The sequence below is a fragment of the Paroedura picta genome, chromosome 9 (assembly GCF_049243985.1).
Source record: "Paroedura picta isolate Pp20150507F chromosome 9, Ppicta_v3.0, whole genome shotgun sequence".
In the NCBI taxonomy this organism is placed as follows: Eukaryota; Metazoa; Chordata; class Lepidosauria; order Squamata; family Gekkonidae; genus Paroedura; species Paroedura picta.
The window spans coordinates 12,365,083-12,392,215 of record NC_135377.1 but is presented as its reverse complement, the minus strand read 5'-3'; the positions used below and the strand labels follow the sequence as shown (position 1 = coordinate 12,392,215).

Here is a 27,133-nt window from a genome sequence, read left to right as displayed (position 1 = left end):
GGAGAGATCTCAATGGGGCATAATGCTTGGTCATGCCCAACCTTCAAAGCAGCCCTTTTCTCCAGGTGAATCAATCTCTGGAGATCAGGTGTAATTTTTGGAGGCCCCCCCAGCCCTCACTTGGAGTTTGGCATCCCTAGATCCACCAGCGAAAAGGACTGCCTCCCTCCTCAACTCAGTCAACCCACAGAACTCTTATGGGGGTCTCTACTGACTCCAGAGAGCTCTTGGCTTCTCCCGTGGGTCCAACTCCACGGATGTTACAAACCAGCAGGACTTATTGGAGGGGCATTTTGCTTCACAATGTCCTTTGCCGCCTCTGGAGACTGCAAGCGCTTTTATTCTCCCCCTGCACACACCAACTGCAGATTTTGCTTATTATGCAGATGCAGCCATAGTCCCCACCCAGGCTAGACTGATCCCAGAAGCTAAGCAGGGGTGGCCTGGCCCTGTCAACACTTGGATGGGAGATCCAGGGTCACTTACATAGAAACAGGCAATGGGAAACTACACCTGTCAATCAATCAATATTTATTTATGGTCATCAGACCAAAATTCAGGAAAGCACGCCTGAATGTTTTGTGATTTGAAAAACCCTACCGGGTTGTCATAAATGACTTACCGCTTTCCCCCAGCACGCCACTAATTTGGTTTAAGAGGGGGTCTTTATATTTGCATACAAATGGCACTTGCAGACACTATTTTTTTTTAATGTCCATGGAAAAAGCAGCAAATAAATTCCTGGTAATATGTAATAATAACAATAATAAAGTTGATAGTTCTCTGGACAGGCTGATTCTGTGAAGGCTCAAGGGAGTGGCAGGTTACAGTGGATGAGCGATAGGGTTGTGAGTGTCCTGCATAGTGCAGAGGGTTGGACTAGATGACCCAGGAGGCCCCTTCCAACTCTATGATTCTATGGTGGGATTGTTTGTTTTATGCCTTAATGTTTATTCCATACTGATGTGTTAAAAATTAAAGAAGACTAGGGACCTGAAACCTGACGCAGTTAAAATGGGCTGTGTAATATATTTTATTTAGCTGTGCGAGGAAGGCAAAATGCCTTAAGTCAGGCTTATATTAGGTTTTGCAAGGCCACTGTTAAGTCCTAATAAGAAAACGAGAGCGAAAGTCGAGAGAAAATGTAAAAATCAATACTGTAACGCAAATTTGGGTCGTAATTGGCATTCCATGCACTTCTAAAATATATATATTATTCCAAACAAAAAATCTATAAGGCTGGGTGGGGGCGTCTTGCCCTCAGGCCCATCCGCTTGCCGTAAATCCACGTCCCTTGCTTGTGCACATTTCAGCTCCCCCCCCCTCCCCTTTTGTAAGCCGCTTTGCACGATTCCGGCAGGGCCGGCCTATCCTATGCATTTCGAAAAGGACCGGCAGCAGTGGGCAGCCCCAGTTCTTCCCGCGCTCCCCGGCCAGGCAGCCCTCCTCGGTGCCCGGCGCCCTCCCTTCTCCCTGCAGGCAGCTCGGAGGAGCCGGGAGGCTCCGGGGCGGGCGGAGGGCGGAGGGCGGTGCCCGGCACACGCGCCACCTTCGCGGCTGGCCACCTGCGGCGCTGCCCGCGCCCGCCTCCCTTCCCCACCTGGCCGCGGCCACGTCAGGCAGGGGCTGAGCCGCCAGTCGCGCCCGGCTCTCTCGGTCGCCCGGCCACCATGATCCCCGCGCGAGGGGGCGCCATGCCGCCGCCCCCCAACGCCACCGCCTACTACCCGCCGCCCCGCATCACCCTCCCGTCCGGCCTGGAGATCCTGCGCACCTACTCGGGGGCCTTCATCTGCCTCGAGATCGTAAGTCGACCAGGGGGACCGGGCGGGAGGCGGGCGGGCGACGGACCCCAGCTGGAGGAGGCAAAAGAGCCTCCCCCGTGCGCCATCTCTTTCGCATCGGCGTCCTCGGTAGGCAGAAATCCAACAGGTGGGGCCGCCGCTGAAAGAAGGGTCGGACCTGTTGGACGTCTGCCTGATCCAGAGCTCTGGTCAAGGCGCGGAAGCCGGCCGGAGAGCCCCCAAAATGGCCTCTGTGTAGCCCTCCCTCCCGGTTTCCGCGCAACTCTCTTGAATGGGTTTTCTGTTAAGTGCAACTTTTCCTCCTTTCATTCCCCCTCCGCCCGCCTTCATTGGGTGACTCCGCGGCCAAAGCCCCTTCAATGCCCTCCAACCGCCGCCTGCCGTAATTCTCGGCTTTACAAGCGTTTGTTATTTGCACACACCTGGCTTCATGAGCCTGGCCTTGCGGATCCAGCCGCAAAATGCGCTCGGGGCTCCTTCAGCTCTTGCGAGGGATTTTTGAGATCGCAATCTGGCAGGCTGTCAAAAGTGGGGTTGGTCGCTTCCTCCCAGGCCTGGCAGGAAATGTTGCTGTTTCCTCAGTGATCAGAGACTCTGCACCAGGCGTATTTCTGCCTGCTGCGGAACCGCATGATCCCTGGCGGTTGTTTGCTTGCTTTTAGTCATGGTGCATCTTTAGCAGGAAGAGGGTTCTCTATACCTATTCAGGTGTTTATACCTCCCTGTTCCCCCCCCCCACACACACACATAGTTTATGATAGTCTGTTCCCTTCAGTTTTATCCACACAACAGCCCTGCAAGGTAGATGAGGCTGAGAGAGAGAGAGAGAGACTGGCTCAAGGTCACACAGTGAACTTCCGTGGCAGAGTGAGAATTCAAACACTTGCTTTTAAAATAGATTTTATAGGCACGCTATTTGTATCTCTTGTATATTGCCTGGAGGGCTTTGGCTATGGGACCGGCCAGACATGTTTTACATAAGTAAGAGGTCCCTTGGCCCCTGTTAATGAGTTTCATCTTTTTGATCTCTCTCGCCTGTTGCTGGTGGGGAAAAGCAAGAGTCCAAGAGCACCTTAAAAGCTACCAACATTTGTGGTTTGGTAGGAGGTCGGGTGAGTCAGGGCTCATTCACGAAAGCTCCTGCCTTGCCACCTACGCTGATCGTCTTCAGGTGCTCCTGGACTCTTGCTCTTTTCTCCTGCTACAGGCAGACCAGCTCCCCTGCCCATCCTGATCTAACACCTATTACAGAAACACTTTTCTTTAGCGCTACTTGTGTCCTGACTGGAATAGCCCAGCCTAGCCGGATCTCGTCAGAAATCGGGAGCTACGCAGGGTCAGCCCTGGTTCATGCTTGGATGGGAGACCACCATGGAAGTCCAGGGTTGTGAGGCCAAGGCAGGCAGTGTCTTTGGCCCCGAAAGCCCCAAGGGGTCGCCACGATTCGGCTGCCACTTGACCGCAATCTACACGCACTCAGGCGGGTTGCTACTCGCAAGCCGACTGGGTGTTCCGTTTCAATCTGTGCAGCCTCGCGCTTCCGCTTTGCGGAAGAGTTTCTCTGACAGCTCAGGAAGGGAGCCCCAGTTAGGGAGCCCCAATTATTAAAGTGGGTGGCAAATGGAGGAGCCAGGCATGCACCTGCCTCGTGATCACAGGTGTGTCTTGCCTGACTGGAGGCCCCGCCCCTCCCCGGTTTCTCCTGGTTCCAAATCTGCCTCTCTTTTTTTTTGTAGGACAGGTTAATTTAAATCATCCTTTAAAAATGCAATTGATTTGAAAGCTGGTTTCCCATGTGTGGAACTCGCGCGCTGAACATTTTGGATTAAAACTGGCATTTTGACCCCATTTTGACTTATGGTACTGGTAGGGGAGTTTTTGGACCTGGGGTAGTCACACTGCGGCCCTCCAGATGTCCATGGACTACAATTCCCATGAGCCCCTGCCAGCTTTCGCTGGCAGGGGCGCATGGGAAATGTAGTCCATGGACATCTGGAGGGCCGCAGTTTGATTACCCCTGATCTGGACACTCAAACAAATGATTCTACAAGCAGGGACAAAGCATTGCCCTGTAAGCCACTTGCTAGACCAGGAAGAACCAGCCTGCCGTGGCTTGTGGCGAAAGAACCACCAATGCAGGTGGCCAGGAATTAGTATTTCTATACCAGCTGGGCAAGGAACATGCAAGGGACCAATGTGTCTGTGCCCCAGTGTCTTGTGCAGACAGTTTTCCTATCCCTCTTACTGAAGATTCTTTGATTGCGTTACGCCTGTGTGCGTTAGGACATTCAGAAATCGTGTATTCTGAACAACCTGCATGCGAAACGGTTGTTATGACAATTAAAGAGCCATTTATACTAACTAGGTGTTACTCAAGCGTGACTCATGCCGCCCCATGCTCCTTTTGTCACTGCTTACAAAGACAGAGGTGGATCCACTTATGAAATAGATTGATTTTTGTTTGGCCATCTCTGCATAACTGCATTAAGCAAGGCTGCAATCTTGGGCCCTCATTTACCTGTTTGCTTGCAGTGGGGTTTATGTCTGGGAAAACATATATAGGATGATGAAGGAGCTTCAGACTGAGTCACACCATTGGCCTACGGAAGTCTGTGTTGCCTGCAGCTCTCAAAGTACTTCAGCCTTTCCCTAAACTGACTACCTAAGCTTGCTAAACTGGAGACATTTGGGGTTGAACCCATGGCCTTTTGTCACAAGCAGATGTTCTTCTACTGAGCCACAGTTGGCTTGCAAATTCCTAGGACTTTCCAGGAAGATGTGGAAGTTAATTGAGCAGAGCAGTAGGGTTTTTTTTAATGCGATCAAAAACTCACGTTCATCTTGTGTGGTTAGCCAAGCCATAAATTGAGGCTAGGGCTTATTCTGCACTTACTTTGTTTTTTCTGGTGTAGATCCTGCTGAATTCAGATCAATTTGAACTCGTGTCATCCTCTATCATCCCCCCCCCCCCAATTGAAACAGAAAGTGTTCCGCACTTGATTGGGAAAGCTCAGAGCAGGGAGGGGTACCAATTGCAGCAGGAGTCTCTTTCTTTTCTTAAATGAGAGGAGGAGGATTGGAGACAGCAGAGGAGGGGGAATAAATCCAAGAGGCAAATCTCTGCTGAGAGAAGTTAGGGCTTCTGGAACGCAGTCACTTTAAGGGAAGCCTTGCAACCAGGAAGTCTTTGAACTGACACCCTGGCCAATCAGGGAAGACTGCTTTGCTACAGTGTTTGAGGCACAGGCAGGAAGTTAATTCTCAAAAAGCAGAGATCTGCACATTTACTGATGCTGATTTTTTCAAATATCAAGGGTTATATCCACTTCTGGATATTGTGGGGGAAAGGTAGGGTCATTCTGGATCAATCATGCATATTGCGGAGGGAATATTTAAAGCACCCAAAATCAAATTGGAAATCAAATTCAGTGTAGATGGGAGGGATTTATTCGACCTGGGTAAAAAGCCAGTCTCTCGGCCCAACCTACCCCGCAGGGTTGACATGAGGATAAAATGGAGGAGAGGAGAATGGCATAAGCTGATTGGGGTCTTCGTTGGGGAGAAAGGTGGGGTGCAAATGGATTAAATAAATAAGTGTCCCCAGTTTGGTAGAGGCACATGGTGCAGCCCATTGCCTAGGTCAGCCAGCAACAGCGTTACCCAAGAAAACTGGTCAAGGTTAATCCACTCCAAGTGGAAAGTTCTGTCAGGAAACTCCTGCTGCTCACTGGAGAAAAAGGCCAATGATGGGGATGCAACGAATTTTCGCCTTCCAAAACATTTTCATGGTGGACAGGAAAAAGAGTGGAGGCCCATAATCGCCCCAGGAACAAATGATCCCAAGTATGACTACATATAAAAACTGACTTATACTGAATCAGTCTATTATAGAGTGGGAGAGGACCTCCAGGGTCATCTAGTCCAACCCCCTGCAGAATGTGGGAAATTCACCACTTCCTGCCCACACACAGTGACCCCAGTTCCATGCCCAGATTATCCCTCCCCCCAAATACCCAGAATCCCTGGCCAGTCTGGCCTGGAAGAAATTAACTTCCCAGTCTCAGAAATGGTGATTGGCATTTCCCTGGGCATGCAAGAAAGGAACACAAGAGCCAAGCACTGGCACAGTCCCTTCTGCCCACCCGCTCACAATTTGCCTGAAGTCAATATTGCCAGGTCAGTATTGTCCACTCAGACTGTCAGGAGCTTTCTGGGGATTCAGGCAGAGGACTTTTAGCTCACCTGCTGCATGACCCTTCCCAATGGAGGTGCCAGGGATTGAACCTATGACCTTGTGCACACAAAGCAAACACTCTTCCACTGAGCCACAGCTGCACCCCTAAAGAGTATGTCTTTTGTTGAACTGTTTTCAGCCGCTGTGTCATCCTTTCTACTGTTCCTTTGGGGCTGATTTCTCCCCCCCCACACCGCCCCTTGTGATCTCAGCCAATTGGATCATGACATCACAGAACTGGCTCTGTAGCATCACGGTTTGGGAGCGACAAAGACTTGCTTGTGTGTGAGAGAAAGGGAATGTGTCCGTGTCGTCAAGGCAACCATGCCAATTCCCCCTCGTAGCAAGGTAGATTGGTCTGGTTGCCATGGGGGAGCAGTTCTCTCCTTCCAAAGACACTTTTGGGCTCTTCCAACCAGACCCCAGGCAGACCCCAGGAAAAAATGGGCTGGGAAAAAGCTGCTTTTTGGACAGCACAAAAATGTTAAGAGCAAACTAGTACACGGTTTCAGCTTCACGTTGCAGAGCACGGCTCGGCTTCGGTTCCTCTTCCATCGCTCCTGGAAGAACTGCAGTCTGTCATCAAGTTCTCCTAGAAGTAGGGTTGCCACTCACCAGGCGAGGCCTGGAGATCTACTTGAAAGACAACCAATCTACAGACTGTGAGGGATAGGTTCCCTAGAGCAGGGGTAGTCAACCTGTGGTCCTCCAGATGTTCATGGACTACAATTGTAGTCCATGAACAGCTGGAGGACCACAGGTTGACTACCCCTGCCCTAGAGAAAACAGCTGCTTGGGAGGGTGGACAAGGGTTGCCAGCTCTGGGTTGGGAGATACCTGGAGATTTCGGGGGATGGAGCCCGAAGAGGTTGGGGTTTGGGAGGGGATTTTTGATTGGTCTAATGCAATAGAATCCACCTTTCAAAGGGGCCATCTTCAGGTGGTCACCTGGACAGCAGCTGTAATCCCTGCAGATCTCCAGCCTCCACCTGGAGGTTGGCAACCTAAGGTGGACTCTGGCATACCTTGTTGAAGTCTGTACCCTTCCCTCCTCAGGCTCCACCCCCAAATCTCCAGAAAATTCCCAATCCAGAGTTCCAAGCCCTGCCATGAACTCCTGGCTGGGAACAGGGACTAGATCAGGGGTAGTCAAACTGCGACCCTCCATACGTCCATGGACTACAATTCCCAGGAGCCCCTGCCAGCATTTGCTGGCAGGGGCTCCTGGGAATTGTAGTCCATGGACATCTGGAGGCCGCAGTTTGACTACCCCTGGACTAGATCCATCATAAGCACTAGGGCCCTCCTCAGTTTACTGATGTTTCCTGATTACAGTCTGTAAATTGCTGTGCACAATAGACAGCAATAGTTCAGCTGTCTTGCTCCAGCTAGATGGTTATCTAGCTCTTTTATTATTGTTTATATTCTGTTGTACGGCATATGCATCGTATAGCCAGGAGATCCTAAGATTGTCTGGCAGCCAAGCAAGGGATGTTAGGGGTGTTTTTCCATTGCCTGTATTCCTCAGAGGGAAACAGTTGAATTACTTTCTGTGTTTGCGGGAGAGCTTCCTTCCAAAACAGCAACCCTTAAAGGATGACAAACATCCTTTGGTAGCTTCTTTTTAAAAGGAAGGTAATTGGAGGGGAGGGGGGTAGGTTTTGCGTTTGTGACTTCCACAGCCACGGAACGTGAAGCATGGAAATAGGTGGAATATTCAGGGGAAAGTAGGGGTGCAGTTAAGTCAGAGTCTGGACTTGGGGTTAGAGTAGCCAATTTCCAGGTGGGGCCTGGTGTCCTTCCAGAATTGCAGCTCATCTCCGGACTACAGAGATTAGTTCCCTTGTTATTATCACCTGTTTAGGTCCCTCTCCTTCCGAAATTCCACCATCTCAGCCTCCACCCTGCAAACCCCAGGAACGTTTCAATCCAGAGTTGTCACCTCTATGACTATTTCAGTTCCCCCCCTTGTTAATATCAGATGTATGGGAATCAGAATTCCCAGAATGCTGTTGGGGGAGGAATTGGAGGAACAAAGATGGAGGTGTGCTGGGCAGACTTTTCCCACACCTTTTGTCTACAGTCAAAAGACTTGTTCTGTTCTGTTGTCTCTTGTTCTGTTGAAATACTGTTCTGGCTGACATGCTATATTATGTTACGATTGTTATTTGACAGATTGTTACACTGTTCTATGAAGCTATTTTTACAATGTTCTATGTGGACTGCCCAGAGCCGTAGGGAAGGGTGGTATAAAAACACGAATGAATGAATGAATGAATGAATGAATGAATGAATGAATGAATGAATGAATGAATGAATGAATGAATGAATGATACTGCCTGCCATTGGGTGCCCCTTTGCTAGGACATGGTAGCTGGGGACCTGAGTCTATTTTCATCTCCAAGTTTAACTTTGAGAGGACCACTGGGGGAAAGCTTCAGCTGTTTTAACTTCCATGTGCTGCTAAAAACCCTGGCTAGTCCTTGGAGGAAAGACCACCAAGGAGGTCTACGTAGAGGCAGGCGATGGCAAACCACCTCCATCTCTTGCCTTGAAAAACCTACAGCAGCCTATTTCAACCTTTTGACCGAGGAGGAGCCTCTGAAATAATTTTCCAGGCTTCGAGGAGCCCTGGAAGTGATGTCAGCTGGCCACGCCCCCTGCCACACCCCCAGAAGTGACATCACTACCCTTACCCTTAGCGCTTCTTTTGCTCCCTCCTCCTGCCCCTACTACTATTATGGTGGCTGTGCCTCATGTAGGCCGGAAAGAAGAGTAGGAGCTGAGAAGTCAGCCCAGAACAACCACATACTGCACCACTTCAGAGCTCCTGCAGACCCCTAGGGGCCCATGGGTCCCTAGTTGGGAATCCCTACCCTATAGGGTTGCCATAAATTGGATGCCACTTGACAGCCCCTGACGTACACACACAACCAGTTTTTTTAAAAAACAGTGTTGTCAGTTTTTCTCTGCTGCTGCAGTCATTCAGTAGGCAAAGATTTATTCATGTACCCTTCCTGATTTTCACAATGCCATGGAAGGCATAAGAGTCCGGGGTGGGGTGAGGTAAAGTAAGAGCAAACTTTGCGGTGCTACGCTGGAGAGGGTGCCGGTCCAGCTGTTTACCCAGAAGCGTATCAAAGCAGACTTCAGAATAAGGGTCAGGATGCAGTTTTCGCCAAGGGCCACTTGAGCGAGAGCCACTTCGGTTTTGGCAAAGGATGCTGTTCTGAATTCCCAGCGGGCCAAGGCTTGTCAAACGGATGAGCCGTCCAGCATAAAGAAGGTATGCGATAGTGTAAAGTCCCAGAGGGAACAGCCTTGGCTTTACTCAGATCCAAATCTGCCTTTACGTTCTCCCAAGGTGGCATGATGAGCTAGAGCAGGGGTAGGCAAACTGGCCCTCCAGATGTCCGTGGACTACAATTCCCATGAGCCCCTGCTGGCAGGGGCTCATGGGAATTGTAGTCCATGGACATCTGGAGGGCCACAGTTTGCCTACCCCTGAGCTAGAGTGTGGAGCCTGCCAACACCTTGCCTGAAAGCCACCGGGTGTTTTGAGAAAGTGGGTGGGGCGGTATGGGTGGGGCCGTTGCCCAACTGGGCTACAGATTAGCCAACAGAGATAGGATGAGCTGTGCTGACTGAAACAGCGTTGTGTTAACAGCAGCGGCCCCCACAGCCATGGTTTAATCCTTCCTGTCCCTCCTCTTTCCCGGTGTATTTTTTATTACCCCTCTTCTCCCCTGCCTTGACACTTCCTCTGTGTGTTTGGCTCCGCCTCCCACAGCAGCCATTTTGTGGTTCTGCCCCCCACCCTGTGTTAGAATGCCAAAGCTGCCCACTGACTCGAAAGACCTTGAAAGCCCTGAATTAGAGATTTTTCACGGCCAGTTTTCCCTGCAATATTTTTACTTACTGCATTTATTCTTAAAAATTGTATTGTTTTTTCTGATTCTTTCCCCCTCTCGCCTCCTACTGTAGCTACTTGGAGCACTTGTCTGGATTTTAGTCGCTGCCACCGGAGTCCCTTTGCCACTCCTCCAAGGCTGGGTGATGTTTGTGTCCGTGACTGCCTGCTTCAGCTCCCTGGGCTTCCTCTCTGTGTTTCTCTTCAGCTACAGAGAGAGAATTGCAGTTGACTGGAACCGTCTGGTAAGCATTGAGAGGTCTATGTGTCTGAAAGGTGGACATGAGTTCATACCCACTTAGATACCCGTATGCTTTATGACATGTTTTTGGAAGCTGAAGGTTCAATCCACGCATGCAGCAAGAGACAGGAGCTTGTCTGTACCACAAAATAGAATCCTAGGATCATAGAGTTGGAGGGGACCTCCAGGGTCATCTAGTTCAACCCCTTGCAGAATGCAGGAAATTCACAACTACCTGCCCAACCACAGGGAACCCCATGTCCAGATGATGCCCCCCACTAAAAAAAACCCAGAATCCCTGGTCAGTCTGGTTCGGCATTCCAGAGAGGGCCACAAAAACCAAGCTCAGGCACAGTCCCTTCTGACCACCCACTCACAGTCTGCCTGCTCACAGAATCAGCATTTGTCAGATGGCTATCTTGCCTCTGCTTAAAAATTCACAGAACTGAGACTAGCCCAAGGCCACCCAAGTATGTGGACAAGCAGGTAGTCAAGTTCAGCTCACCAAATTAGAAACTGCCCTTAACCACTACACCATGCTATAAAAAATTCATAGAATCATAGAATCATAGAATCATAGAATCATAGAGTTGGAAGGGGCCATACAGGCCATCTAGTCCAACCCCCTGCTCAACGCAGGATTAGCCCTAAGCATCCTAAAGCATCCAAGAAAAGTGTGTATCCAACCTTTGTTTGAAGACTTCCAGTGAGGGGGCACTCACCACCTCCTTAGGCAGCCTATTCCACTGCTGAACGACTCTGACTGAGAAAAACTTTTTCCTGATATCTAGCCTATATCGTTGTACTTGAAGTTTAAACCCATTACTGCGTGTCCTTTCCTCTGCAGCCAGCAGAAACAGCATCCTGCCCTCCTCCAAGTGACAACCTTTCAAATACTTAAAGAGGGCTATCATGTCCCCTCTCAACCTCCTTTTCTCCAGGCTGAACATTCCCAAGTCCCTCAACCTATCTTCATAGGTCCCTTGGCCCCAGATCATCTTCGTCGCTCTCCTCTGTACCCTTTCAATTTTATCGATGTCCTTCTTGAAGTGAGGCCTCCAGAACTGCACACAGTACTCCAGGTGTGGTCTGACAAGTGCCGTATACAATGGGACTATGACATCTTGTGATTTTGATGTGATGCCTCTGTTGATACAGCCCAAAATGGCATTTGCCTTTTTTACCGCTGCATCACACTGCCTGCTCATGTTTAGTTTACAATCCACAAGTACCCCAAGGTCTCGTTCACACACAGTGCTACCTAGAAGCGTATCCCCCATCCAGTAGGCATGCTTTTCATTTTTCTGCCCCAGATGCAGAACTTTACACTTATCTTTATTAAATTGCATCTTGTTCTCATTTGCCCATTTTTCCATTGTGTTCAGATCTCGTTGAACTCTGTCTCTATCTTCCGGAGTATTTGCCAGTCCTCCCAATTTGGTGTCATCTGCAAACTTGATGAGTAGTCCCTCCACCCCCTCATCTAGATCATTAATAAATATGTTAAAAAGTACCGGGCCGAGCACCGAACCCTGAGGTACCCCGCTACTCACCTCTCTCCAGTCTGATGAAACACCATTGACAACAACTCTTTGAGTGCGGTTCTCTAACCAATTCCCTATCCACCTAACGATCTGAAAATCCAGATTGCAGTCCTTCAACTTATCCATCAGCCACTTTGGAAGGTGACATTGCACCCCATTGAAGTCCCTCTCCTCTCCAAGCCCCGCCCTCCTCAGGCTCCGCCCCCAACCCTCCAGGTATTTCCCATTCCAGAGCTGGCAATCTTCGCTGTGCCATCAAATTGCTTCTGACCCTTGCAGACTGCAGGCCTTGGTTTCTTTTACTGGATCAGTCCACTTCATGCTGGGTCTTTCTTTCTTCCTTTTGCCTTCAACGTCTCTTAGCATTATTGTCTTTTCCATTGACTATTGTTTTGTCATAATGTGGCCATGTGACGATAGCCTCAGTTGAGTCATTTTACATTAGGAGGAGGAAAAATATTGATGGAAAAGTTTTTCTATGTCTGATATGGAAATCTGCACCTTCCTCCTTCCTCGTGCTTGCATTACTAGAAATTTTGAAGTTCTACAGCCCAAGACAACGTGTGTGAGTTAAGATTGCAGCCGTAATTGGATTAAATAATTAACAGACTTGTGGTGGGTTAAAAGTGTGCCCAAATACATTGGAGATATTAAAAGTAATATTTTAATACCGTACGAAAAGTCTGAGGCTGTCTTGGGAGAGGTGTTTTTCATCTCTTGTCCTGGGAGGGAATGCCTCTTCTAAGATTTTGACCTGTGAGCGCACCAAGAGAATAACATCTGCAGAACTTGCAACAAGACTTTTGGTTAATTAAGTCATTAAGGGGAAAAGGTGTAGCTGATACTGATTCATGAGTGGTACATGTCACAAGATGGTTCCTGGGAAATTTGAACTGCCTCCGTTGTTGACGTGTGTGGCGACAGGAAGGTTCCGCCTGGGCGGCTAATCTGGGGTGGCTCATTCCCACTCACCAAAAAGTTGTCATCTGGTGTCTCGATCAGTACGTGATGAACCAAAGTGGAAAAGCTGCATAGCAGGCTTTTTCATCCTGTTGACCATGGAGGAGCCTTGAGGAGACCTGGAAACAGGCCAGAAGTTATGTCAGCTGGCCACGTTTCCCTGCCATGCCCAAAAAGGGCTGAGGAAGGGGAGATAAAAGAGGTGGTTTGAGGCAGGAGTAGGCACCCATGCTCCACCCCCTTTTCCAGGCATGGTAACCATGCGAGAATGCCACCTCTAGGTCAATGGAAACAGCTGGCTCCCTGCTTTCAGTCTGGTCCCTAAAAATCTCCGCTGCCATGTCTGCCTACAAAGATGGAGGGCTATTGGGATTTGATAGACTGTTTTTCCACTGCTGAGCTGGTGATTTATTTCATTGTTTGGTGTGTTTCTGTGGATTGAGAGCATTGCAGCTTTCACCTGGAAGGCTGTGCTCACCTGACCTCAACATGCAGTAATCTCTCCGATGTTTGCCCAGCATTGTTAAGGAGACAGGAAACCTAGGTCTTGATTCGGTCCAGGGGGACACTTTGTATTGAATTTCATTATCAGTTACAATCCAGAAGTTATGTTTGGCATATTTTGTTAGTTAAAAATGGTACTCAGATTGTGTTACGTGTTCGAGACCATTTGTATTCAAGCAGCTCTTACATTGGCTTCAAGGGAAATGCATTTCCACCTGTAGCTTTTTGTCCTTCATCCAGTTTGGATGAAAATGTCAGGGGGTTGATTTGTCACCCCAAAATTATGCCTCTGTTCTAGTGAACAAACCTGTTCTTTGAGCAATGACAGGCACAATATATTTTTAGCAGAACTCCCCCATCCAATTAGGATGAAATTATGTGATCATGGCCCTTACCTGAGGGATCCTCCCTACCAAATTGCAGAGAAAAATTATCTATATTACAATCCATTAAAATTTTTGCTTGCAAAGCAGGTGCCTTCACTCTGCGAGTGATCTTAGACCAATCACACGTTCTCAGTCTAAACCAGCGGTTTGCTTGCCGCGGACCGCTGCGGAGTAGTGGGCGGAGAGGGTGGCCCGGGGGCCCGCGCACGTGTGGCAGCCCCAGCGCAAATGCGCATGTGTGGACAGCGCAAACTTCCCTCCCGAAGTGAGAATCTTGCTGGGCCGCGAGCTAATCGCCCGCTTTGGCTGCCGATTTGCTCGCGGACTGGCGAGCTTCTCGCTTTGCGGGGGGGAGGGAAGAAGGAGCCGCAGCCCGGCGCCGAGGCCTTCGCAGCCCGGCACTGGGCCACGGCCCGCGGGTTGGGGACCACTGGTCTAAACTACTTCACAAAGTTGTTGTGAGAATGAAATGTAGGAGGGGAGAATATCATGATGCATTCTTTACCTCTGTGAGGGAACAAATGGGAGAGCATGGAAGTGGAAAGTGCCTCAAGTCACAGCTGACTTAGGGCCACTGCACGGGTGGCCAATCTGTGACTCTTCATATGTCCATGGACTACACTTGGTCCACCAAAGAACCTGACTGGTCCTTAGCGGGCACAGTTCATTGGTCCATAAGTTCATACAACCAGAGTCTCTGATTCGTTGCTTTACAGTCCTTCATTCGCATTGTGGCCCATGTTCGTAACTTGGATTGTATTACATAACACCGTCACAACATCTTGTCGAAGTGGCTTCCATGAGATAATTGTGTGTTTTCAACCTCGCCCTCTGATCTTATTCCCATCCGCAATAAAGTTTCGGAACACAAAGCTCTGCTTGTTCGTAACCCTCCATTATTTCCCCAAAATCTCCTGTCCCACTTCTCCCTGCATTCTGCTCTCCCTGTCATATTTCAGCAAGGATTTGATATATCGTATCTCATAAAGGCTGTAAAGGAGCTTGTGTACTGATCGTCCTAGGTAGATAACTACAGCAGCAGTGAACTGTGTAGAGCAGAAGGTTACCACCATGCATGCTCTGAAATTTGGCTGACAGAGCACACTGTCTATAAGCTTTACATATCAGCAAGCTGACGTGTGTCTTACTTTACATCACTGCCTACTGAGGACGATTCCCACAGTCTTTTCGGGATGAATAATTATAGACTCAGAGGTAAGCCAGAAATACCGTGAAGACTTATTGCTAGGTGGTCACACAGCACATTTCAAGTGATCGCATACACCACCTCCAGGATCCTTATGACACCCCTGTAAAGTAGGCCGATGTCATGATCACCGTATTGTAAATGAGGGACGGAGTATGAATTAGTTTGGAGTAGACAGATACTGATTTTAATTTGCTTTGATGCCTCCTTGGTTTTATGCTGCTAGGAAGAAGACCTTGGCGGAACGCAGATTTAGCTGTATGGCCATGTTGGTTTGAAAGAGCGGAACCAATTTTTGAGTCCAGTGAATAAAACTCGTGTGTGTGTGTGTGTGTGTGTGTGTGTGTGTGTGTGTGTGTGTGTGAAAGGTGCCACTGGACTCATTCGTGGCAGAATAGTTAGCATTTTTTATTTTCTCCCCCCCCCCCTATTTTGGTTACCTTTCTCCTTATCAAATAGCTTTGTGAATAAAGCTCCCCTCCCAATTTTCCCCCCCATAGGTCACACACATATCCGTAAAACATGCACAGCGTAAGTACAAAACACTATTTTATTTCAGCCTATAAGATCTTCATTAGAGGCCAATACAATAACACAGAGTTATAAATACAATATAAATATAAAAATTAAAAATCTTATGGACGATAAAAACATTACAAAACCAGTACTGATTTTGTAATATTTTTGTCATGCACTGGATTCTGGTGCACTGGATTCTTTATTAAGTAATTTTTATTTTTATTTTATTTTTATTTTTTAATTACCTTGAGCCTTATTTTTTTTTTTAATTATTTAATATATTTTTACACTTTTGTGTCCCTCAACCTCTTTGGTTCCCACCAGTTTTTCAAGTTGGGTTTTTTTTGCTTTCCCTTCTTTTCTGTAAACCCCTTCCCCCCCCCCCCCAAGTTCCCTGATCTGTTCCAAAAGTGTGTTGGTTTTGGTCAGATTTTCGGTGACAATGTGGATTATAAGGCGTTAATGAACTGGGATCCTGGTCTTCAGTCTAAGACTTTTGGCTCCTACCCAGAACTCTCCCCCCCCCCCTCTTTGGATTCCAAGAGACGTGGCTTGTACTGGTGACAGAGGTCTTCTTTGTGACTGTGGCCAAGGCAAGGAAGTTTTGGGGCAGAGTGAGTGGGCAGAGGAAATGAGATAATTCACCTCCCCGAAATACCTCCCTGCACACAGTGTCCTACTGATGCAGATGTCTGTGCTCCCTTCATGTGCCAACATGCCATAAAGTTGGGTGAAGGTCGGTACAATGGGCATCAGATGACCTAGACCGTGACTGGGGGCAGGGGGGGGGGCACGAGCTTCAGTCTCTAGACCCAGCGTCCTGCCTCTTGTGCTCTGTTTCATTCCGGCGTTTTTGCAAAGGTCAACTGGACCTTGCAAGCAGAATCAGTCTTTATTATGATTGCCAAAAAGAACAGGGAACCTTGTGGCAAATTCAACAGGAAATAAATAAACTCACCACAAAGAAATGTCAAATATCAAAATAATTATACAAATAGAACAGGTATGCAGCTAATCTTACAATTAGAAAAGGTATACAAAAGGTGCACAATTAACACTCTTCTATATTCTTTATACAAACTCGATGATAATGTGTAATACAAATGAACAGTAACTCCCACTTTGTGGATACTCCCAACAGGACCCAGGAGCTCAGCCTGTTTCTCAATAGCTTCTGCTGGGGAGCAAACAGCTACAAAGACTAATAATAAAACCCAGTTATATTCGAAGCAGCATGGAACAACATAGTAGTGAAAACAGTAATATGATACCAATTGTTTGATTTGTTGTTAAATACCTGACTAAAGTTTTTCTCTTAATAGGAAGTGGATTATTCTTATTCTTTGTAGCTGTTACACATTATCATTGAGTTTGTATAAAGAATATAGAAGATTGTTAATTGTGCACCTTTTGTATACCTTTTCTAATTGTAAGATTATCTGTATACCTGTTCGGTTTGTATAATTATTTTGATGTTTGACATTTCTTTGTGGTGAGTTTATTTATTTATTTTTTATTATGATTGCGGCAGAGTACCTAGTTTACTTATTTTTTGGGGGAAAAAAATCTCTAGCATGGTGGTTCTCAGCCTGGGGGTCTGGGGAAGCGCCATCCACACAACAGCCTTGCGGGGTAGATCAAGAGAGAGCGTTCGTCTGTCTGGAGCAGCGGAAAAGAGCGAGATTGGCATGGTGGGACAAGTGGCAGAACTGAACTGAGAAACCCTTGGGAAAAAAAACAATTTATATACAATCCTGAACAATGGATCTTCACGCCATTGGTCAGTTTCGGTTTAATTTCTGAGAAAGAGCCCTTGCATAGTTTTATGGGGTCACCACAACATGAGGAACTGTATTAAAGGGTCGTGGCATTAGGAAGGTTGAGAACCGCTGCTCTAGCCCAACTCCCTTCTTCATGTTGAACGTAAGAGAAGCCATGTTGGATCAGGCTTGATGTGTGGAGCAGAGGCCTAAAACGAGGCAGGAGACTGCATCGTATCTGCGCACAAAGAAGCATGGCACACCCCGCCTCTCACCACATCCCTGTTTGCAGGGACTGCTCAGGAAGTCAGGTGTTGTCTTCAATGCAGCAGGATACAGGAGTGGATGGCTTAAGATCCAAGTAAATGTTAGGGGCCTGTGGGGCTGTAGAAACCTGCATATGCCTCACATGCGCCCCTGGTAGTTTCTGGAAGAAAAACTTGTGAGGTGACTGAATTGCCCTTAGCACATTCTCACCCTCTAATCCAGGTCCCTGAATAGCACTCAGAGGGAGCAGAGAGATGCTGAGCATGAGATCATGTCGCATGTGACTCTGTCTAGTGATTACCAAGGAGATATCACTGACTTGAATGGCCCTGGCTGGCTGGATCTGGTCAGATCTCGGAAGCCAAGCAGGGTCATCCCTGGTTCGTACTTGGATGGGAGACCATCAAGCTAATCCATGGCCACTATATGGAGGCAGACAGCAACAAAACACTTCTGAAATGCCTCAAAAGCCCTATGAGTTTGTCATTAGTCAGCTGCAGCTTGGTGGTACTTGTCCTCCACTCTCGCCAGGAAGACATTCATTCATTCATTCATTCATATTTACATACTGCCCCTCCCTTGTTGCTCAGGGCAGTTTACATTGAAACTTTCATAATGCAGCACATTATAACATTTTGATTTGAATACAGTACAGTTTCTTCTTAACAGTGAGAACAATTAACAATAAGAACTCATAACACAGTAATAGAAGAAGAAGAGTTGGTTCTTATATGCCGCTTTTCTCTACCCAAAGGAAGCTCAAAGCGGCTTACAGTCGCCTTCCCATTCCTCTTCCCACAACAGACACCCTGTGAGGTAGGTGAGGCTGAGAGAGCCCTGATATCACTGCCCGGTCAGAACAGTTTTATCAGTCCTGTGGCAAGCCCAAGGTCACCCAGCTGGCTGCATGTGGGGGAGTGCAGAATCAGACCCGGCATGCCAGATTAGAAGTCCACACTCCTAACCACTACACCAAACTGTCTCTAGGATGTCGATATAGTTGCCCCAGTTTGGCGTTCAACAATGAATATTTGATTCGAGGCACTGTGGGTTTTGTTCTTCTTTTTGCAGGTGCAGTTTGATTGTAGGAGGGGCTTTGGGCTCTGGTTGCTGGCAGGTTCATTCATATGGGTGCATGGGTGGCAGCTACACATTCACTCTCCCTCTTGAAGAGCCCATTTGGCATAATGGTTAGAATACTAATTTAGGACTCGGGATGCCATTCCCACCTGGGGATATCCTGGCCTTAAAGCTCCTCTCCAAGTGACAGAACTCAGTTCCCCTGGAGAAGATCGCGGCTTTGGAGGGTAGACTCCATAGAATTATACTCCACTGTGGTACCATCCCAAATCCCACCCCTTCCTGCCTCCACCCCCAAAGTCCCCCCTGGCAACCCTATTTAGTACTGAGGAGATCCGTGTTCAGATTCCTAGTTCTCCATGAGCACCATTTCTCTTCTGGGCTTTGAATCTGGATTCTGTCGAACTCATTTTAAGATGCTCGGTATTTGTGCTGCCGAAGCAAGCCCAGGATGTTCGGTGGTTTATGTTTATGGGGGGTTTTTTTGGAATGCTCCAGCTGGGTGTTTGATGCTAGGTTTTAATTAAGAACTTTTAATGTCTGCGTTCTATTTTGTAAGCTGCCTAGGGCAGGGTCCCTGGAGAGGCGGCATAAAGTCTTACCAAATAAATAAAGCTGACTGTGCGATTTGAGGCCTGCTGCACTCTCTCTCTCAGCCTTAACCTAGTTGGCAGTGTTCTCGTACGGGTAAAAATGACTGTGGGGAGAACTGCCCTGACCTATTTTTAGATAGGTTGGGATTGAAAAACCCTGACTTGGGTAGCCCAGTTTAGCCTGATAGCATCAGATCTCAGGAATTAAGTGGGATTAGCCCGGAGCTAGTACTTAGACGGGAGACTACCACGGAAGAAGATAGGGGGTTAGACCACAGGCAGGATATTATGGTTGCAGTCTTCCTGTTTTTGAGCTGCCTAGAGGTAGCCAGTTGGGCCACCGTGTGAGACAGGATGCTGGGCTAGATGGGTCTTTGGTTGGTCTACCATGTGTCTTTTGACTTTCTTCAAAGTCTAGGGATGCAGGGGCAAACAATGGTGGACCACCTCTCTTTGTCCGTTGTCTTGAAAATCCTGTGGGGTCGCCATAAATCGGCCGTGACTTGGCAGTACCCCTCCCCCCCAAAAAAGGGTAATAACAATAAATTAGACCCAGAATGTACACTTTTCATTTACTCCATGAAATGTCAGTGCTTGTCTGTGGGGGTCCCACCTGGAATTGAGGTTCAGTTAGCTGGAATTGGGGTTCATTTTGTCTGCCCTCTGGGTCCCAAGTGTCTGGAGCAGGAGTTGTCTTGTAGTTGTGCTCCCAATTATATCTCATTGATTTTGCCATATAAAGTTTGATCTCATTTGTTTTGTCAGGTAAAGTTTAATGGGGCAGTTGATGATGGCCCCGTTTCTGTCTCTTGGTCACGCTCGGGTGCGGCAGGATCATGGGACTGGGTTTTATATGCAATCTGCCGTGCCGACACCTTCCTCTCCCCGGGCAACCCATTGGCTGTGTGTACTCGAAAGGAGCTTGCGTTTCAAACTCCAGGCCGCAGCCCAGGCAAATCAAGAAATGCCTCAAACGAAAGATCAAAGTCCTCCAGGTATTATGATGGTGGATAAAATCTTGGATGCAATCACCTAAGGGGGACTGAGTTCAAATCCCTGTGCAGTTCTGTAGCTTTTCTGAGCTTTCTCTTTCAGTCCAATCTCCTTTTATGGGGTGGATATGAGGTTAACAATAAAGGTCTCCTTTACCCTGCCCTGGACTCTTTCTTCCAAACTCATCTTCGTGAACGATCTCACAGATGGCAGTGCTGGAAATTGGCATCTGATCCCAGATTACTTTTGACCACACCGTAGGGTTTTCAACGCAAGAGACATTTGGTGTGCCTCCATGTCCGGACCCAGGTATTCCTTGAAGTTCTCCCGTCCCAATACTAGCCAGGGACATCCCTGTGTAGCTTCCGAGCACAAATTGCCAGTGATAATGTCTTCTGTAAGTTAATTATGTGATTCACAAGTCGGCTTTCATCTGCTGGTGTAATGCCTTTTCTCCCCCCACCCACCCTCCCCCGAGGATGTAGGGTGTGGGGTTCATAACTTGAGATTACAGCCTAGTTAAAATAGCAAACAAATTCTGCTTTTCCTGGCATGATCGGCTTTCCCAGTAACCCTTGCCTTCTCATGATGTGACCACAGCATGATGGCCTCAGTTTGGCCCTTTGTGCTCCTAGGGAGAATTCAGGCTTGATCTGACGCGCCTGGTAGTGAACATTGTATTTTTACTGTCCTGAGGACGGAGATGCTTTTATTGCCTGTTGTGACCTATTCCTGTGTCTGTGACTGAGAAAACAAGCCGAGTGGATCTTCCGCTGTCACCCAAGCGGAGGCAGGGCCAGACTAGCAACCGGTGCCAACCAGACCAAATGCCTCCCTGCCCCCCACTTCCCTGCATAAATGGTGGGGCCTCAACAAGCGTCTTGAGTCAGTAGGGTGCCGATCCAGCCCTGGTGAAGACAGGAAGCTGCGGTGCTAGGGAAGTCAGTGATGTGTCTCTAACCTTGGGGGCGGGGTGGACTGCAGTTTTTCGAGGACAACTGCTGGTCACCAGAGGACAGAAAGCAGTTGCCCGGGACAAAACGGCTGTTTTATTTGTTTGTTTGTTTATTAGGAAGAATCATAGAATCATAGAGTTGGAAGGGGCCATCTAGTTCAACCCCTACTCAACGCAGGATCAGCCCTAAGCACCCTAAAGCATCCAAGAAAAGTGTGTATCCAACCTTTGCTTGAAGACTGCCAGTGAGGGGGAGCTCACCACCTCCTTAGGCAGCCTATTCCACTGCTTGAACTACTCTGACTGTGAATTTTTTTTTCCCCCCTGATATCTAGCCTATATCGTTGTTCTTGTAGTTTAAAGAAGAAGAGTTGGTTCTTATATGCCGCTTTTCTGTACCCAAAGAAGTCTCAAATCGGTTTACATTCACCTTCCCACTTATTACACTCTTATGCTGCCGTCCCCTAAGACTCAGGGGTTTGGGAGGGCTGACTTTGGCTTTACACCCCACTGAGGTCCCTCTGCCTCTCAGACCCCGCCCACCCCAAGCTCCACCCCCACATTTTCAGATACGTCCCAACCCAGAGTTAGCACTCTGAATGCAAGCCCACTTGGGAGCCCCAGTTATAATAAATTCAAAACACTCCCGCACATGAGCATAGAGCAGGGGTCACGGGGGAGGGGGAGGGTAGCTGTGAATTTACTTCCTTGTCTCAGGAGGTTGGCCTAGATGACCCTTGGAGTCCCTTCCAGCTCTGTGTTCCTACACATGGCAGGCCACTCAACTGGCTGATAAAACTTGAGCCAGGGCAAGCTCCTTTCATCCCTGACTATTTTATTCTTTCTTTCTCAGGATTTTCTGTACCACGCAGCTGTCTTTGTCTGTTATTTTGGGACCTTTCTGTTGCAAGCCGCCACGACGTCTTTGCACGGCCACCCGCTTAGGCTCCACATCGACCTCCAGCGCAACTCTACCGTCAGCTCTCCGCTTCTAAACGAGCACGAATATAACTTGAGCATAGCTGCCGCCGTAAGTATCACTCTGGCCCCGTTCACGAGGAGCAAGCTTGTGTGCTTCGCCTTGGTTCCCAAGAATTCATCCCTTTCTGAACAGAAGACCCTCTTCCTCTGCCCTTGTGCTCCTGCCACATTTGACATTTTGGATCAGTGGCGGACGGTTTGTTCTTGCAAGGGTGACGAGGGAAGCCTTAAGGAAGTGCTGTGCTCATGCTCTGTATGACGCAAAGGCAGCCCTAAGGAGTCTGGGTGTTCAGGAGACCATTTTTACAAGGAAATTAGAACTGTCATGTCATGGAAGAACACAAGAGGTCCCCGATAGATGGGATAGCATTTTATTGTACATATACGTATGTACAATATGTACTTCTTTTACTGCAGTGTCCTTCTTTTACTGCAGTGTCCTCGCTGATCTCCAGAGATCAGTTCACCTGGAGAAAATGGCCGCTTTATACACCACTGAAGTCCCTCCCCCAGACTCACCCTCCTCAGGCTTGACCCCCAGCCCAAAGCTGGCAGCAGGGAAATGGGGGACCTGTGATAATGATATCACTGATGTCGCTATGCTGTACCTGGAAGTGATGTATTGTCCCTTCTGAAGAATCCCAAGTTATGCCCATGAAGAATGTCATGGTTGTACTTAGAAACGATGTACCAGTGCAAAGGATGCCAGTGGGATTTTAGGAAAAAATTCTGCACTGTGGTCCCAACCAGAACTGGGGCCCGGCACCACTCTTAGAGGGACTTCTCCATGGGGGTCAGCGGCTGGCATATGGCTGCCAGTCCCTGTGGAGAGCACATGGCAAATATCCTGTCTAGTTGAGTCCTGAGTGAGATTAGGGTGAGAGAGAATCATTGGCCGAGGTTGAGTCAGTGAGCTTTCTGTAGGGTTGCCAGATATTTCCTGGCCATTGGTAGAGAAAAGCGGCATATAAGGACCAACTCTTCTTCTACTTCTTCAAAAGTACATTTTGTCCAATGAACTGTGAAGGTGGGAGGAAGCCGGGTTCAGTCCACGACAGAAAAAATGGTTACAAGCCGTCTCGTTCAGACCACAGTCAACACTGGCTGTAATTTCCCCGTAGCCGTGGGCAACCTGCCTACTTTCTGTTGTGACATAGAGATAATGAAGTCAGGCCTATGAAGAACCAGTATAACCTATTCTGCTCCTCTCTGTGCTGGTATCTTAAGCCTGGGCGTAACCAGAGGTGTGAGCCTTTGGATAAAAGCCAAGCTAACTGGGCCTCTTGTGGCGCAGAGTGGTAAGGCAGCCGTCTGAAAGCTTTGCCCATGAGGCTGGAAGTTCAATCCCAGCAGCCGGCTCAAGGTTGACTCAGCCTTCCATCCTTCCGAGGTCGGTAAAATGAGTACCCAGCTTGCTGCTGGGGGGGTAAACGGTAATGACTGGGGAAGGCACTGGCAAACCACCCCGTATTGAGTCTGCCATGAAAACGCTGGAGGGCGTCACCCCAAGGGTCAGACATGACTCGGTGCTTGCACAGGGGAAACCTTTAACTGGGCCTTTGGCCTGCAACTGGCAATCCAGCCCAATAAATTAGGATTTGCTAGGATATGCTTGTCTTCTTGTATGTTTGTTAATTTTTTGAAAATGGTCCAGAAATCTTTAAGCTGGGTTGGGTCCCTTGAGGGAGATAGGGACCACAGAAACGTCCTGATCAATCAATCAATCAATCTGGTATGGAAGTCAAACTGCTTTTTTCTTCTCCTCTCCCTGCAGATTTTTGCCTTTGTCACCACTATATGTTACGGGTGCAGCACAACCCTGGCGTTGAGGAGGTGGAAACTATAGCGCGGGAGGAGAAGAACCATCTCTGCGACATCCCATCAGTTTCGTATAGCTGTGCAGATTATCAAAACGGTTATACCACTTGTCCGTCAGATCGGAGTGGCGTTCCAAAAGATGAAACGAAAGGAGGCGTTCAGAATAAATGTATATTTTTCTAAAATGTTGCTATGCAGATAAGTCCACGTCTCGGTTATACTTGTCGACAGACGGAGAGAGTTGTTATTTATTTCTCTTGTTTTTCCATAGCCTAGGTTATGGAGTGGCTTTCGGCCCTGGCTACAGATAGTATTATAAAGCAGAATGATGAATAATATTCTTGTTATCAGGCGGTTCTTTCTCCCTTTTTTTTGGTGCTAACCAACTGGTTGGAGGAGGAAATGAAAATCTTTGCAGTTGTGCTGTGTACCTCGCACCACATACATGTGCAGGGAGGCAGCTATAAAGTCATAAATCCTGCACTGTTCCCGGTTAATAGTTAACTCAGTTTGCAGCCCATGAAGCATAAGTCTGTAAGAAGAGCCCTGCTGGACCACACCAGCATCCTGTCTCACACAGTGGCCAAACAGTTCCTCCAGTAGGGCCAGCAACAGGACATAGAGGCCCTCATGTTGCCTCCTAATGATTCCGATGATTAGTACTTCTGAATGTGGAGGTTCCCCCTCAGCCAGCATGGCTACTAGGTGTTGATATCATAGCTGCAGAGCAGTTCCTTTATTTCTGTGGGCCTCGTGCATGCAATACATGTTGAGTGCTCAACAACAGCTGGATAGCATCCACCTTCATGCTGACCTTTGTGCAGGCTGAATCAAAGCATCTACAGTAGCTGAAAGGGTTCATAGGCCTTTCTGTTTTTATTATGGGAGTTGGTCAGTTTTACATCTATCCTGTTCCTTTATGTTCCCAGCTTTCAGACAGAACTTTTCATCTCTAAACCCAAGTACATTTTATGGGCGAGTTAATTATTAGAGCCTAAAGAATGAAAGGCAGCTAAGGAATACCCCCACGGCCAGGCCATGTTGTAGTAGCGAAAACTGGAGGAGTATCTACAGAGGAGGTTTTTCTCTTCTAGCGAAAAGGCATTAGATGAGCATATTTATCGGTCCGATTTTAATTGGAGCAATGCTTTGGAGGGAGGGAGGCAATCATGCCTGAAAGCGAAATTGGAGCCAATACATCTCTAGATACAGAAAATGTATTGAGGGACAGACCAGAACAAATGGGATGAAATTAATTCAAAAGAAATTCCATCTAGACATCCGGAAGAAGTTCCTGACAGTTAGAGCGGTTCCTCAGTGGAACAGGCTTCCTCGGGAGGTGGTGGGTTCTCCATCTTTGGAGATTTTTTAACATAGGCTGGATAGCCATCTGACAGAGAGGCTGATTCTGTGAAGGTTCAAGGAGGTGGCAGGTGACAGTAGATGAGCGATAGGGTTGTGAGTGTCCTGCATTGTGCAGGGGGTTGGACTAGGAGGACCCATGAGGTCCCTTCCAACTCTATGATTCTTTGATTCTATGATTCTATATGCTTATGTTTACCCTGAAGAGAAGGCTCTGTGGAACGACGTACTTTCTTATTAGCTAGGTCTGTAGGGCATAGTTGATTAATGAAATAGATGGACAAATAATGCTGACATTTTTGGAAAGGGATCATGGCACATTGACCCCTGCCCCTTGTGCTCAGTGCTCCCAGTGGATTGTCCTTCATTTTCTTCTTGCTCTTGAATCACAGAAGGATAGAGCAGTGTTTTCCAACTTCTGGGTCAAGACTCAAAAGGGGACTGTGAAGTTTCTGAAAGTGAGTCATAGGTCAGGTTGCCAGGTCTACTGGCCCAGGTGGGAGTCCCCTGCTTTCTGGACACACTTCACCACCCGCCCCTGAACTCACCCCAACCCAGAAGAACATCACTTTTCAATACAACATGCTGACAGCAGCCAGAAGTAATATCATCATGCCAGGGTTGTCAGGGGGCAATTACACTCTGGGTTTTGAGCAAAACTCTATGGTTTGAAGCAAATTCTACCATAGAGTTTTGCCACAAAGGCAGAGAGTCACCTTCTGATGTGCCAATGTCACTTCCAGGTGACGTCAACAGATCTGAAAGCCCCCCTCATCCCCCACTGGCCACACGGATGAACCTGTCAACCTTAGCTGTGGGCGAGCCCTCCCTCGTGGCTGCTCCTGCCCTTTGCCTCCTTCTTTTTGCCCTCCTTGTCTACACCTCACATTCTTGCTTTCCACCTCTCTTTGTGACAAGAGGAGGGGTCTGTCCAGCAACTTGCAACTCTATGGTAGTTGCTAGAAGGAGGGGGAAATGGAATGTCAGGCCAGATGCATCCTTAATGTAAAGTCTGTGGGCTTCTCGATATCCAGTTGGCCGTTGTACTTAAGGGAATGCAGGACCTTGCAGGGTGGCAAGGTCATTGTTTTCCTCGGGTGTCCCAAAACCCTGGGCTGGCCCTGAATGGGTCACCATCTCAAGTAAACTTGGACTTGTGGGTCACCTTTGCACCAATAAGGTTGGGAACTGCTGGTCTAGTGCTCCCATTCCAAGTGTTGCATGCCCAGCTGGCAAAGAAAAAAGTCTACCAGTGCCAATGTGTTGAATCGAAACTTGTTTTCGTAAGTGTGTATTGGAGCCTTGCCAGAATCCGCTTGTTCCTGTCTCCCTGTTGCTGCTTCCATTAGTCATTCTAGAAAAAAAAAACTTTATTTATGTTGCAGAGTATTTCGAATGCATTTATGGTCTGAATGTGAACATGTATGTTTTTGTTGTTGTTGCCGTTGGTACAGATTCTCTTGGACAGCAATGTTTGCATACTCCTTTTACTTAACTGCTCACAAATCTGTATTTGTACTTTCTACTCATGCCATTTTGTGAAACACGGTATAAAAGGAGTATGACGGCATTGAGTCTGCCCCACCGGCTAGTTTTGTTATTCTCTTGCATTGTCAAATTGAGTTGGGGGGGATCACCAGAAAAGAAACTCAGCTTCATTGGGCATTGCATTTGGACCTGGCACCCCGCATGCATGATTTGAGTGGTTTGACAGCTCTAAACAGGCCAGATCAGGCCTTTGGAAGGTGAGACGGCAGGACAATAGTTTGAGTTTACAAGCTGAAGGCAAGGGGATGGAGCCCTTTGCTTGGAAACGCTAATCCATAGCCAATCTCCTGACAAAAGGCTTAGGGGAGAAGTTCCTGTAGTTATTGGCAGAACGGCCAATCGGCATAGAGACTTTTTTTTCCCTTTGGGCCAATCAGATCCTGCTGCTATGTTGTATTAAGCCTGGTTTTCTACTCCTTCCAATTACAAATGTGTTCTTAGCAACATTAAAGTGACCTAAAATACA

At 47.9% G+C, this 27,133-nt stretch overlaps 1 protein-coding gene across 1 annotated transcript; it reads left to right on the top strand.

Moving 5' to 3' along the window:
* Window positions 1-1,515: 1,515 nt before the first annotated feature.
* On the top strand, window positions 1,516-27,133 carry MAL2 (mal, T cell differentiation protein 2). Its single transcript, XM_077351608.1, has 4 exons — window positions 1,516-1,805; window positions 10,024-10,194; window positions 21,812-21,988; window positions 23,714-27,133. Exons 1-4 carry the CDS (start codon window positions 1,671-1,673, stop codon window positions 23,783-23,785), a joined length of 555 nt encoding a protein of 184 aa, XP_077207723.1. The 5' UTR covers window positions 1,516-1,670; the 3' UTR covers window positions 23,786-27,133.

Bases quoted from the DNA above. Each gene is read 5' to 3' on its own strand.
- MAL2 (XM_077351608.1), top strand. From the start codon at position 1,671: ATGATCCCCGCGCGAGGGGGCGCCATGCCGCCGCCCCCCAACGCCACC. The intron at 1,806-10,023 runs GTAAGTCGACCA...CTCCTACTGTAG, and splicing joins CCTTCATCTGCCTCGAGATC to CTACTTGGAGCACTTGTCTG. The intron at 21,989-23,713 runs GTAAGTATCACT...CTCTCCCTGCAG, and splicing joins ACTTGAGCATAGCTGCCGCC to ATTTTTGCCTTTGTCACCAC.